Source organism: Nicotiana attenuata, chromosome 7, assembly GCF_001879085.1.
Source record: "Nicotiana attenuata strain UT chromosome 7, NIATTr2, whole genome shotgun sequence".
Classification (NCBI taxonomy): Eukaryota; Viridiplantae; Streptophyta; class Magnoliopsida; order Solanales; family Solanaceae; genus Nicotiana; species Nicotiana attenuata.
This window is the reverse complement of record NC_031995.1, coordinates 16,896,921-16,911,197: the sequence shown is the minus strand read 5'-3', so window position 1 is coordinate 16,911,197 and position 14,277 is coordinate 16,896,921. Positions and strand designations below refer to the sequence as shown.

Genomic DNA, 14,277 nt, shown 5'->3' with positions numbered 1-14,277 from the left:
CAGTAACTCGTCTACTTCCTTACTGACCGCTTCATTGATAGCGGCGTTGAATTTTCTCCTCATCTGTCGCACGGGCGGATGTAGTGGATCGACATTCAGCTTGTGGGTGGCGATGTCTCGCGGGATTCCCAGCATATCTGAATGGGAAAAGGCGAACAAATCTGCATGGTTAGTTAAGAATTCACAATACTTACTTGGGTTGGCGAGACCGTGCCCGATATAGGCCTTCTTCGTAAGATCGGTTTCGTCCAATTGGACTGGGTCGAGATCTTCGACCGTTGCTTTACAGGCTTCCACGACGTCGGGGTCTTTGATGACGTCCGTTGTCGGGTTGCCTTAGTTCCCGACACGGCTAATTGCTATGCCTCCGCGCTCGCCCCCTTTAGCTGTTGGGTGTGGGCGCAGTCTTGGGCTATTTTGTAGCATTCTTGTGCGGTGCGTGGCTCGCCTCGAATACTGAATCTCCCCATGGGGTAGGAAATTTGATCACTTGGTAGAGGCTTGAAGGGACTGCTCGCATGGCGTGTATCCACGGGCGTCCTATGATGACGTTGTACGCCGTTTCTTGGTTCATCACGTGGAAAGTTGTTTCCAGCGTGACTCCTCCCGCTAAGACGGGCAGTGCTATTTCTCCGGACGTCCGTTCCACTGCATTGTTAAAACCGGTTAGTGTTATGCAGCGCGGTATTACCCTATCCTCGAGTCCCATTTGTACGAGGACCCTTGGGTGGATAATACAGGCGCCACTTCCGTCATCGATCATGACTCTTTTAACATCCGTATCAGCGATACGTAAAGTGATAACTAAAGCATCATAATAAGGGAAAGACAAACCGTCGGCATCAGACTTATCGAAGGTGATACTGTCTTCGAAGTCGTCATACCGTTCATGGGCGATGGTCCGCTTTAGTCCGTGTGTGGTGGCGAGCTTGACGTGGTTGATCACTGACTCGTCGCCACCTCCGACGATCATGTTTATCGTGCGCGCTGGGGAAGTGGCTCTGCGGCCCGTGGGGTTGTTCCCGTCCGCGTGCTAAGTTGATTTTCCCTTTGTCACTGAGTAACTCCCTCAGGTATCCCTGGTTCAGCATCCTGACCACCTCTTGCCGTAGGCCTATGCAGTCTTCGGTTTTGTGCCCTCGTTCCTGATGGAACTCACATATGGCGTTTGATTTCCTTGTGGTGGGGTCTGATTCATCTTCTGCGGCCACTGCACCTTGGTGCCCAGCTTCTCCAGTGCGTACACTATTTCTGAAGGAGATACACAAAAGTTATGGGCGGTTAATAAAGGGGGCGTACCTCTTTTGTTTCGGAGTGGGGCGACGTGTCGCTGTAGCACGTCTGTATGCCTTGGTGGCGGATGGGAGGATCTGGTGTATGGCTGATGTCGATCTCTGTTGGAGCGGGGGAGTTGTTCTCGTCGTCCTTCGTTCCGTCGATCTCTCCTCGTTTCTGAGTGTATCGCTGTTAGCCGTTGGGTCGGCCCATTAAGATCGTCCTCGTCCACTCGTACCTCGGCGCAATAGGCGTTGTGGATTTCCTCCCATGTGGTAGGGGGATATTTCATGAGGCGGCTCAGCAGCTTCTTGGTTGCCCTCGAACCATCTCTGCTTAGCCCGTTCTGGAAAGCGGCGACTGCCATACCTTCCGATACGTTTGGTAGACTCATCCTTACCCTGTTAAACCTTGCCAGGAAGTCCCTGAGTCCCTCTCCTGTGGTTTGCCTGACGGCGAAGATGTCGTTGACCCTGGCCTCCGCTTTCTTCGCGCCTGCATGGGCTGTGACGAACTTATCCGCCATTTCCTCGAACGTTGATATTGCCTTAGCCGGTAGCTGAGAGTACCATGTTAAGGCCCCTCCTGTCAACATCTCGCCAAACTTTTTCAGCAGTACCGACGGTACCTGTTCTTTCGATAGGTCGTTGCCCTTCACAGCGGTGACGTAGTGGATCAGATGATCCTCGGGATCTGTGGTTCCGTCATATACCCTCAAGTAGGGTGGCATCTTGAAGGTTTTTGGGGTGGAGTGAGGGGCAGCATCTTCAGTGTATGGTTGTTCAACGAACCTTCCCACGTCGCGTTTTGGTAGCAACTTGGGAGCACCGAGGATCTTGTCGACCCTCTCCTGATGTTCCTTCATCTGACCGCGGAGCGCCTTGTTTTCATTTTCCATTTCTTCCATCTTCTTTAGGATGGCTGTTAGCGTGCTAACGTTGGTCTGTGTCTCGATGGGTTTGTTATTCGCTAGTGCAACTTCCGGTTCACCCACGGCAGCAGTGGTACCTACCGTTGGTGTACACCCGATGTTACTTTGTGGTGACCTCTCAACCAAGTCACTTAGAGTGCTTGTTAGCCATCTTTCCAGTAGCTCCTTGACTGCTGAGGGTGCTTCCGTAGCCGCAGATGTGGAAGCTCCTTTTTCGTGCAAGATCATCAGACCTTCGGATGGGGAAGGTGAGATCTCTGCACCCGGTGTGATGCTAGGGGTTGCATTCAGGATGCCATCGTCACTGGCCTCGTTGAGAGGGCCAAGGAGATTGGTAGTGACACCCAATAGAGCTTTCGATCTGGTGTTATTTTCGGCCATTTTCTGTTTTTGGGTGGTGTAGAGAGTGGTAGTTGGTTGATCTCTAGGTGGATACTATGGTTTTGATTCTCGAAATCCCCACAGACGGCGCCAAATTGTTTGGCTCAAAAGTTAACAATATACTTTGTAAGCTAGAAAACAATCAAAAGTAAGAAAAAGGTAAATCGTAATCAAATATAATAAACCTAGAGATGCAAAGATGATATTATTGTTGTAGATCTAGTATTGCAAAGTGATAATATGAACTCAGTAAGATATGTTCGTTTTAGGTAGACATAGAGAGAGAAAGCCAGAAAATGAGAGAGTTGTATTAGATCCGAATCCCTTTTACAATGTGAAGGTCTCCTTTATATAATAAGAGACCTTCCTCGAAAGAATCAAAAAGTTACAAAGACAGGTAACGTCTCCCTAGTGAAGACACTGAGTCCTAAACGATGTCGCTTTTGTCCCTCGTCCGAGTCGTACCCGCTACGTTAGTCGGCGTACTCACTGGGCGTACCCACTGGCGTAGAGATGCTGAGGGTCAAATTTGACCCTATACAATATGTTTTTTGTAATTAATTAAACTAAATATTATTAATTTGGAAAACATATATCAATTATTTTTACAATATATATATATATATATATATATATATATATATAATATATATATTTACTAATTAATATATATTCAATGAAAAATATTCATCTTAAATACCAAATCTAATATCATTTATAATTATAAAAAATTATTTATAGGCATATATTTATTACACTAAGTTTTAGTTTTGATAGTAACTTTATTTATAATTTAAGTTAACTGTGTAATTACACTTGTGTAACCAAACAGTACGCTTGTAATTACGGTGTAATTAACTTATGACAAACAAACATATCGTCGTAATTACTATATTGTATAATTATTAGGATGTGTAATTACTACCCTAGTAATTACATAATTTCCAATTATTAGATGACTTTACCACCACCACCACCAACCCACTATAATCCCACTAGTGGGGTATAGGGAGAGTAGAGTGTACGCAGACCTTACCCTACCTCCAAGAAGGCAGAGAGGTTGTTTCCGGTAGAAACTCGACTCGAAAAAGATAAAAGAAGGACAACAACAAGCATATCAATCGGAAAACCAGAGCAAAAATACAAAACTAACAGTAAGTAATGTAATCAGAAAGCAGAAACGAAAGCACCAACAAGTAATAACAGAAATCAAGGATATGACAATACACACAGGACAACACTCGGCTACCTGTCCTAACCCTTAACCTTTATTCTCAACCTCCGTACCTTCCTATCCATGGTCATGTCCTGAGCAAGCAGGAGCAACGCCATATCCTGCCTAATCACCTCTCCCCAATACTTATTCGGTTTGCCTCTACCTCTTATCAGGCCTTCCAGGGCCAACCTTTCGCACCTCCTCATCGGAGCATCTATGTCTCTCCTTATCACATATCCGAACCATCTAAGTCTCGCCTCCCACATCTTGTCCTCCACCTTGTCCCGAATAACTTCATTTCTAATTCTGTCCCGCATATCCATCTCAACGTCCTCATTTCAGCTACCTTCATCTTATGGACATGGGAGTTCTTGACTGGCCAACACTCCACCCCATACAACATAGCTAATCGTTATATAGAACTTACCCTTAAGTTTTGGTTGCACATTCTTATGACACAAAACATCAGAAACAAATAAAATATCAGTATTAAAAAAAATAATATTATTAATAATAAAACTTAGAGCTTGCTTGGCCAAGCTTCTAGGAGGCCAAAAGTACATTTTTTTTTGGTCAAAAAAGCACTTTTTGAAAAATTTAAGGTGTTTGGCCAAAATGAAAAAGTACTTTTGAGCAGTAGCAGAAACAGTTTTTCCGCTTCTGGGGAGAAGCTAAAAATTCTAGCTTCTTCCAAAAAGCAAAAGCAGAAGCAGAAAGTTAATTTATTCAAGATAAAAATAACCTATACAATAAATTTATATTTTTCAAATTATCCCTCATTAATTTAATTTTTCTTTTTCTTTTACTTTTCCTTTTATTTTATTTCTGCTATAAGTTTATTCTCTTTTTTATTTTAATTACATTTTTATTCGCTTTCTCCTATTTCTAAGAGTAGATTTTAAATTTATATCGAATGACGTATTTTGACAATTTAAATTATCATGTAAATAATAAGTAACACTAAACACTCAATATTATTGTTTTGGAATAACAATATTATATTAATGAGAATTTTTAATTTATATTTTCACTTTTACATTTTATATTTTAATGGAATTCTTTTCTAAAAAATATTTAAATTTATGTTTCTTTTCTAAATAATACTAATGCAAATTGAATCTTTACTGTCTTTTTTGTAATTTGATACTTAAAAAGTACTTTTTTAAAAAATTGGCCAAGCACTACTAATCCTGCAAACACAAACAACTTATTTTACAAAAGTACTTTTTTAATAAGCGTTTTTGAAAATAAGTAGTTTTTTGGCAGTCAATTAGTATTTCCCTGCCATTCTGTTTTGTGTATCCGTACTATCGGAGTAGCTGAAATCGACGAGGAAGATGGGAGAAGAAGCCCCTCCTGCTGTTGACATCTATCCCTCATCATCATCGCCGCCTTTGCCTTCGCAAAACAAAGAGAAAGCATGGCACTCTTACATCTCAGAGGATCTTCCTCGCACAGTACAAGAGTCTACTGACTCCGCCCTACGCTCTGCCCGTTTCATCCAATATACTTCCTCCACCCACCTCCGCACTCTTCAGGTTTTCGGTAACCCTACCATTTAAAATTTTTCATTCTAGCCCGGGTTTTCTAGTAATGCGATGAATATCATATCTGCTTTTTCTTTTTGGATTTGTTTATGTTTACTGTATCTTCATTTGGGATCTCATATTCTTCCAGATATGAATATTTAAAATGTTAAAAACTGTTGTATGTATCCCCTGTGGAGAAGCCATGATTTTCATTAGGAGTTTCAAAATACAAAAAAAGTAAAGAAGCCGATATAAACATTTAAAAGAATTTGACCTATCTACGTAGTGTCATTTTCTGGCGAAGGGATTTCAATTGACTCCACTCGAACAAGGGTAGCTCCGCCCCTCTGTATCCCATTAATGGAAATGGTATGGGTAAAAAGACTTACAAGTGTAGAACCTAGATAAATTCAGCTCCAAATGTCAGTGTCTTCAAGGCTGTGAAAGATTATTTGATTTTGAGACCTTACAGGTCAGCAATAACCTTAATTTATAGTTCCTTTGCTGGAGTTGAGGGGATTATAATTGGTACTTGTCAATAAATTATTATTTTGCATGATTTTCTCGTGAGAGTTCTTCTACGTATTCTGATACTGGTCCATCAGGCAAATGAGTTGGGGCTGTGGGGGTACAATTGTGCAACTTTTCACTCGAAATTTCTCTTCCCCTTCTTAGCAAAGTTTTGCAAGTTTCCTCTCTTAGTTGTAGCACTAAAACTAATGTAGATAACTGATCAGGTAGAAGATAAATGGTTTAATTTGAAGGCTTATAGCTTCGCAAGGACCGTAATTTAGATTTATGTTGCTGGAGTTTGAAGGATTAAAATGGACTTACCGCATGCACAAAATGCTCTCGTGCTAATACAGTGGTATTGGCAGAGTGGGGTTTTTTAGTACACAGCTTTCCCTTTTCATTTCTGCAAAGAGGCTGTTTTGCACCTTGAACTTGTGAACTATAGGTCCCCAAAGAGAAATTCTACCATTATGTCAAGGCATGTCCTCAAAGAAGTTTGAAGGGTTACCATTTTCTTGAGTGACCTCTTGTTGGGCGGGCTGAATTGCTATGGAATATTTCACTGGAGCTATGCAGTAAGAATGGAACAAAAAAACCTGTGGGTTCTTCGTCGAACTATCACCATTAAGTTGGCTTGATATAAAAGGGAACTAATAATTCAAGAGAGGCTCATTTTAGATAGTTAACACGCCTCAAACTTGAAAACTGTGCAGTTTACCGTCAGAAAGAATGTAATGTGGATGATTGAAGAGGCCTTTCTGAGCGGTTGTGTAGAAAAGCCAAAAACTCCTATTACCCGAGTGAGGAAGAACATGAAGTTATGTCATGAGCTTTTCAACATCAAGTTGCTAGGAAAGTTATCTCCTCTTCCTTTTCTTAAAGTTGCTTTAACATCTTCAGCCAACATGTGACAATGAGCTGACACCCAAAGCCATTATGACTCCCAAATCTTTAAATGTCAGGAAGGGAAAACTTGAGGCTAACAAGCAAATGATTTACCCTTTCTCTGAAGTTCACCTCCTCATAATTTAGACTCCAGGAAGCAATCTTGAAGTCCCCCAAAAGAAATTCTGTTACCAAATGCCAGCTATTTGCTTCCAACACGTTGCCTTACCAAGAAGAATGACTTGACCGGCTCAACCGTAACTACTAGTGGCTCTGTTCAGTTATTGGAAAAAATTAGTTATCCAGAGTAGAGCATTTATTATTATAACCATAGTGTTACATAAGGAACCTAAACAGTGTAACCGAAAAAAACAATAAATGCATATAGGCTAACATGTTACTAAATAATTGCGCGAGCTCGCTAATCTCATTAAAATAATTCACGATTAGCGCTTGCATGTTTCAAGCTTTTCTTTGGCAGCCTACATGAACATTGCATCCACCTCCCTTATGGGGCAGAGTGTTGGCCAGTCAAGAATTCCCATATCCAGAAGATGAAAGTAGCAGAAATAAATATGTTGAGATGGATGTGCGGGCACACTAGGTTGGATAAGATTAGTAATGAAGATTTTCGGGTGAAGGTGGGCGTGGCCCCCATGGAAGACAAAATGCGGGAAGCGACACTTAGATGGTTCGGGCACGTGTAGAGGAGAAGCCTAGATGCCTCGGTAAGGAGTTGTGGGCGGTTGGCTTTGGCGGGTGTGAGAAGAGGCAGAGGGCGGCCTAAGAAGTATTGGGGAGAGCTGATCCGGCAGGATATGGCGCGACTTCGGTTTACCGAGGACATGACCCTTGATAGGGAGGTGTGGAGGTCGAGCATTAGGGTTAAAAGTTAGTAGGTAGTTGAGCGTTTTTCTTCCGTGCTGGGTGTAAGGCTAGTCAGATAGTGTCTTGTCTTAAACTGCTAGTGGTTCATGTTGTGTTCATATTTTTTTTCCGCTCCGGTTCCTAGTACCTTGCCATTGTTACTGGTTAATTGATATTGCCTTTTCTATCTATTTTTCTGGTTCTTAGGTTGCTGGTACTATCTTTCTGGCCTCTGTTGCTGTTACTGTACTATTATCTCTTTTCATCTTCTTGAGCAGAGGGTTTATCGAAAACAACTTCTCTGCCCCACCAGGGTAGGTGTAAGGTCTGCGTACACACTACACTCCCCAGGACCCACTTGTGGGATTATAGTATTATACTGGGTTGTTGTTGTTGTTTCTGAACAAAGTAGAGGGAAAAAAATGAGTATACTCTTCAAGGATAGGAAAAAAAAGCTAAGAAAGAAATGGGAGTTGATGAAGTGGTTGATTTGCTCTTTCTATTGTTATATTTCCCATGGAAGGTTGTCCAAAGTATTTAATGTGCATGTTATAATGTCTCATATTTGTGCATGTACTATTGTCTCCTTAGATGGTGTTAGGTAGTCCGCAAATCATGAACTAACGTCTGGTTGAAATTTCCCAAGGTCTATTTTCTTCACATTGTGTCGGAGGCAGATCTGTCCAAGTTCTTGTTTTTCATGATGTTAGGCTCCCATATTATATTGTCCACGCACAAGATGTTTTTGAGGTGCTTTGGGGGGGGGGGGGGGAGGGAGGGTGCGCAGGTGTTGGATATCCCACTCAATTTTATCAGAGGCCAAAAGTGAGAAAAAGTGCTGAAATCTGTTAAGGCTTTTAGCATAAAGTGCATATAAAGCATGTGCTTTGATGAAGAAAAGATAAAAATTTGTGTGTATAAACAAATTAAAAAAATTATATGTAGTTCAAAATAATAACTATAAAGCACAAACAACAATTATTTAGACAAAAAATTATAAAAATTACTCTTAGAAGAAATAATTCTCTTTCAACAACGCACTCTTCAAGACCGAGCCCGTGGGAATGAGGTACACAACTTAGTGCCAGCACTAAAGCAAAGCACCACCTAAGCAAACGAAGCACACAATTGATTTTGCTCACTTTTTCGGGCTTAAATGTGCCTTTAAGTNGATTTAACTGCACAGGTTTATATGGTTGTCGTGTGCTAGCCTCGTCACTACTTCGCCGAGGTCAGGCTCGACACTTACCAGTACATGGGGTCGGTTGTACTGATATTGCACTCTGCACTTTTTGTGCAGATTTCGGTGCCGGACCTTGTGAGTAGCTTGAGGTAGCTGCCTTCTGTCCAGAGAGACAAAGGTAGATCTGCTGGCGTTTGCCATATGAAGAAGTTTTCTTCGGGAAAATTAAAGGTAACTTGCACTTGCCTTCTTATAGTTATTATGGACTATTATGCTTCTATCCTCCTGAACGCCTTGTAAATAGATGTCATTCATGTTGGTCAATGAGCTTTTGTTGCATATTTTCAAAAACAAGTGAACCCTCATGGTTTGTAGATGCTACCAGTCTTGAACAAACTTGCTTTCTGATACATGTAATGTAAATGATTTCCTGCTATATTTGTATGAAGAGAAGTCAATCAATCATCCTTTTTCCATTTTGAGATGTTGCATGACCGATGCATTATGCTCTATGCTTTCTTTAATATCTATCGGGCAATGTCTCATTCCAGCAAGGAATCTTCATTGACATGGCAGGGTATCAGCATTGTAAATTTATAAGAAATTTTGAGATGAAGTCCGCTTTGCTTGATGAGGGGTCATTGAAATTAAAAAAAAAAATGAAGTTTGATGCTTTAGGGAGAATCTTTACCGATGAACATGATAAAGTGGCTCTGCATGCTACGTTGGGAAGGAAAAAGCTGTTCAAGGAGCTGATTAGTATTTCAGTTTTCTTTGTTCTTTGTGTTAGCCTTTATTAGCCTTTAGATTTGGCTAGTTCCTATTTTTCTTCCTTTACTACGGTGCTTCATTCAATGCACGCTTTACCTATCCGAGGGAATAAAAGGAATGTGTGAATTTCTTATCTCCTTTGTTCCTTCGTATCCTTACTTCTTATTGTTGCCCTTCAGAATTCGACTAGACCATTGTGACTTTATTGATATTATAATAAGAATTTGATTTAGAGATTAACTTGGCAAATGGATTTTTCTCCTATAAATGCCTTACTTCAACCTATCCTTTCAGCTGAGTTGGTAACTGCGAGAGAGCACCCTGCTATGGCTGGGGGAATTGGTATTGCTACTGGCCTCCTCCTCATGCGAGGTATTAGATGTACTTATTTTTATTTTAAATTTTCTCACCCATAATCTGCTGGCAACTGATTAAGTATCACTTAGTCGTTTATCTCATATTAATAGAGAGACTAGGGATAAAGGATATAAGTCTTTGATTTGCTTAGAGCCCATGTCTAATACATAGTGACAAAACTTTTGTGATTTTTTGAAATTTCAGGAAACAATGCATGATAGCTAGCATTTGCGTTTTGTTTTCACTTTCTTTTTGTTATTTAATGTTGAGGTTTAGTGAATGTTTCGTTGTATGTAGATCGATATAAGAGATCTAATTTGAATTCCTTTAGCTCGTAAGTGCAAACAGTTCACTTAAAAAGGTAGTAGTGCTTTGATAATGGTCGAACATTTCTTTTTGTACTTTGTTCATATTTTCTTTGCTTTCTTATCAGTATTCACGTTATAATAAAGAAACAAATCAACTAAACTGGTCAGTCACCTAAGAAATGGCAGACAAGAAAACAAATCCAAGATTACACAACATAAGTGTCTCATTCTAATATAACATGATATAACAGAAAAATAATCCCAACAATCAACATATATGTATTTGCCTAAAGCGGGAGCAACTTCTTTTTCTTCTTTGCTTTAGGAGTTTGATGCATTGTGTTTTATCTCCTAGTTAAGGATTTTAGTTTTTAAATTATTGTTATTGCCTAAAATACATTATCTCCGCCTTTCAAAACTATATAATGCCCCAAAACTATAGAACTAGGGTTTGTACTGATTTGTTATTTGTCAAAGCAATAATTTGATTGATGGTGCGAGTAAACACCCGTTGTACTGGTGACTTGCAAAATAATAGAGGATCTACACTAAAATATACTTTCCAAGTATTGGCTGCACCAAAAATTGACTAAAAGCAAAAGATTCCTAAATTGTACAAAACCTCTCATACCTTCTCTCCTTTTTTTCTCACTCCACAATATCCACGTAAGTTCCAATGCCGTCTACCAGTTTTTTATTGCTTACTTGGATCGTATCAATAAATGGTTTATGTTCTCACTCGAGAGCATGCACATGTATTACCTCTGACATATGTTATCCTTCCTTTTGTCATGTTTTCACCGGTAAGGATAGGTTCCCTTGCTGCGAACCAAATGAAGAAGCTCATCTTTTCATATAGCTCTAGCAATCCATACGGACGAATGGGGAAAAATGTGTCCACTCTCCTCAATAGCCTTTGTTGAAAGACTAGCTAAAAGAAACCTCTACATTACTTGATCCCTGTTGAAGAAAGCCAACATGAAGCTATCTGATCCCAGTGCTTTATCTCCCGCATAGCTTTTACCTCCTTTTCTGAAACCCTCACCAACCGTTTCTTCATCTTCCCCTTGTATGGCTAAAATCGAAACTCCATAATGTTGGTCTCAATGCTCCCTTTCTCAAATAAAGATTGGTATTGAATCTTAAACTTGCCGCCTTAACCTCTTCTTCTCTCTCACACAACGATGCTTTAACTTTCATACTTTGTGAAATTACTTCTCCTACTAGCAAAAAATTTTCTGTAAAAAGAACTTGTCTCCAACAAATTTCCGAGGCTACAGCTTTCACCTCTTCCTTTCTCGTCTTACCCTCCTCTAATTCCCTTTCTCCCTGCAACTTCTCTATCTCCCCCAGTTCATTTGTTAACTCCCTCATCTCAACCCTCAAGAACATCTCCATGTTTCATTACAACATGTGCCGGGTAACTCTATCCACCAAGACTTGAACAATTGGGAAGAAATCACCTAGTGTTTTGCCTCGATTTGAACTTGAGACCTCATGGTTCTCGCCCCACTTCATTGAGGCACTAGGCCACACCCTTGGGTGCCCATCCTCTCCCATTTCTCCCTTTTCTCTCTAGTCCACCACTATGTGTTTTTCACTAGCTTCACTTTTTCCCCCATTCGCTTCTTTGGCCACCTTCCGTTCCTTTCCTTCGCCACTACTAGCATCCCTTCTACTTGCAAAATATTTGTTAGCCCTATAATCCTATCCTCAAAAATCGTCATACGAAGCCAATATAGTTTTCCGAATCCTAGGACAATTTGATCCACCTATTTCATGTCCCCTTTTGAAATAACCAATTATCGGTTCTCCTCCCCTTTCTCATCTCGTTCTCCCTCGGTCACCTCCATCCTTTCCCATTTCTCCCACTTTTCTCCTTTCATCTCGTGCACCACTATGTGCTTTTTCCTCGCTTCACTTTTTCCCCTTTTTCCTCCTTGCTCGTCTTCCGTCCCTTTCCTTTGCGACTACTAGCTTCCCTTGTACTTACACAATATCTGTTGGCAACCCCATAATTCTATCCTCAAAATCCTTGTAGGAAACTCCTACGAGTTTCCTGAATCCGAGGATATCATGTCCCATTCTGACATAACCAATTACTTGTTCTCCTTCCCCTTCTCACCTCTTTCTCCCCCGTTCAAACCCATCATCTCCCTTTTTTCCCTCTTCTCTCCTTTCGTCTCGTGCACCACAATGTGCTATTCAGGCTCCATGATGCAAGATCAAGAAAGCTAAAAATCTAAGAAATTCAAGAAATCCAAGAATTCATCCAAGATTAAGATTTCTTTTCCTTAAAGATTGGGATTTCTTATTTCTTGTTTCCTAGTAATTTAATTTTTGTTTTAGTAAGATTATATTTGTAGTTCTAGTCAAACTAGGATAGTTAGTTGGTATCCCATTCATACTAGAATTCTTTTTCCTATTTTAGTTAGGATATGTTTTCTTAGCCTTATTCTTATTCTTATTCTAGTTTAATTAGGATTAGTTTTTCTTAACCTTGAATCAATGGAGAATCTGACTAAATTAGTTGAAGGTTTGGTGTTTCTATATCAACTACCAAATCCGCCACAACGCCTACAACCGCTACATCTACCACTTCTACATCCACCAATTCATTCACAAAGAGCTGAAGATGTTGAAGCTGACCAAGGCACAAGAGTACCAAGGCACCATGCCCATTATGATAAATATTCAGATAATCAGGGGCGTGAAGAGGACAAAGTTGATGAAGACCAATATCAAAGAGACGAGGAACAAGCATTGGATCCACTAATTGAGGAGTTCTCACCGAAGTTTTATTGATCTGAACCCAACTATGTGTGTCATTGACTTACCACCTTTTAGAGAAGCTCAACACAATATTGACTTGATTGTTGACTCTATCAATCCAAACAAGGCAACATATTGCGTTAATTCTAAAGTCCATAGAATATGCTAGAACAGAGGAAAAATTATCTATAAAGAAGTGGATAATGGAGAGTTTGAGTCCATTTATTGGAGAAACAGGATGTCTTAACGTCATAAATATATATATATATGGCTATCATCAAAGTGACGGTTGGTGTACGAGCGATGCAATTGATGCATTCCCAAGAAGAGCATTGATCTCCATGCTTAACCTAAAGCTAGTCATGGAGTTGGTTAAGTCTATACCAATAACTTCATATCGTAAGTTGAAGTTTGAGAGTCAATATAGAAAGATTACATGGAGAGGACTTGGTAGAAAGTTGAAACATAGAAAGTGCGATTTAGTTCGTCCACATGCTAAGTTTGCTTACAATGTGAAGAAGCTCTATGATAAACTAGCAAAATGTAACTTAAATCCCCGCGAGGATTGGGTCCCCATTTTTTTACCCCTTGGGTCTCCATTCTTATTATAGCAAATCTTGCGCCATCTATGGAAGCTGTTAGACTCGAGGACGAGTCTTTTTCAACCAGGGAGAATGATGCAAGATCAAGAAAGCTAAAAATCCAAGAAATTCATGAAGTCCAAGAATTCATCCAAGATTAAGATTTCTTTTCCTTAAAGATTGGGCTTTCTTATTTCTTGTTTCCTAGTAATTTAATTTTTGTTTTAGTAGGATTATATTTGTAGTTCTAGTCAAACTACGATAGTTAGTTGGTATCCCATTCATACTAGAATTCTTTTTCCTATTTTAGTAAGGATAGGTTTTCTTAGCCTTATTCTTATTCTAGTTTAATTAGGATTAGTTTTCCTTAACCTTACCAAATTTACTCATTGTAAGGCCTATTTAAAGGGCTTAATATGCTGAAAATAAACATTGGTGATTAGTTTTTCTAAGCTTTTGCTTCAAAAACGTGATTGATCTTTTTTTATTCTTCTNTTGATCTTTTATTTTATTCTTCTTCCTTTATTCAACGCTTCTTGCAATCTTGCGGAATTGGGGAACGTGTGGGTGATGTTTCTTTCTATCTTACATTCTTCTAACGTGAGTTTGAAAAACGATTTCGCTATTTTTGTGAAAATTTTTAGCGGGGTGCTTTTGTTTTTCTCTCTTCTTTGTACTTGAGAGGTACAAAACCTTGAAAGTGCATCA

General features: G+C 39.9%; 1 protein-coding gene across 1 annotated transcript in view; it reads left to right on the top strand.

Annotated features, from left to right (window-relative positions):
• LOC109229868 overlaps positions 5,061–14,277 on the top strand; it is a 12,793-nt gene continuing 3,576 nt past the window's right edge. Inside the window, exons 1-5 of the mRNA XM_019395416.1 lie at positions 5,061–5,359; positions 7,805–7,911; positions 8,121–8,130; positions 8,963–9,011; positions 9,846–9,923. Of these exons, the coding sequence (XP_019250961.1) occupies positions 5,141–5,359; positions 7,805–7,911; positions 8,121–8,130; positions 8,963–9,011; positions 9,846–9,923 (463 nt within the window). The 5' untranslated portion in view covers positions 5,061–5,140. The remainder of the gene's footprint in view (positions 5,360–7,804; positions 7,912–8,120; positions 8,131–8,962; positions 9,012–9,845; positions 9,924–14,277) is intronic.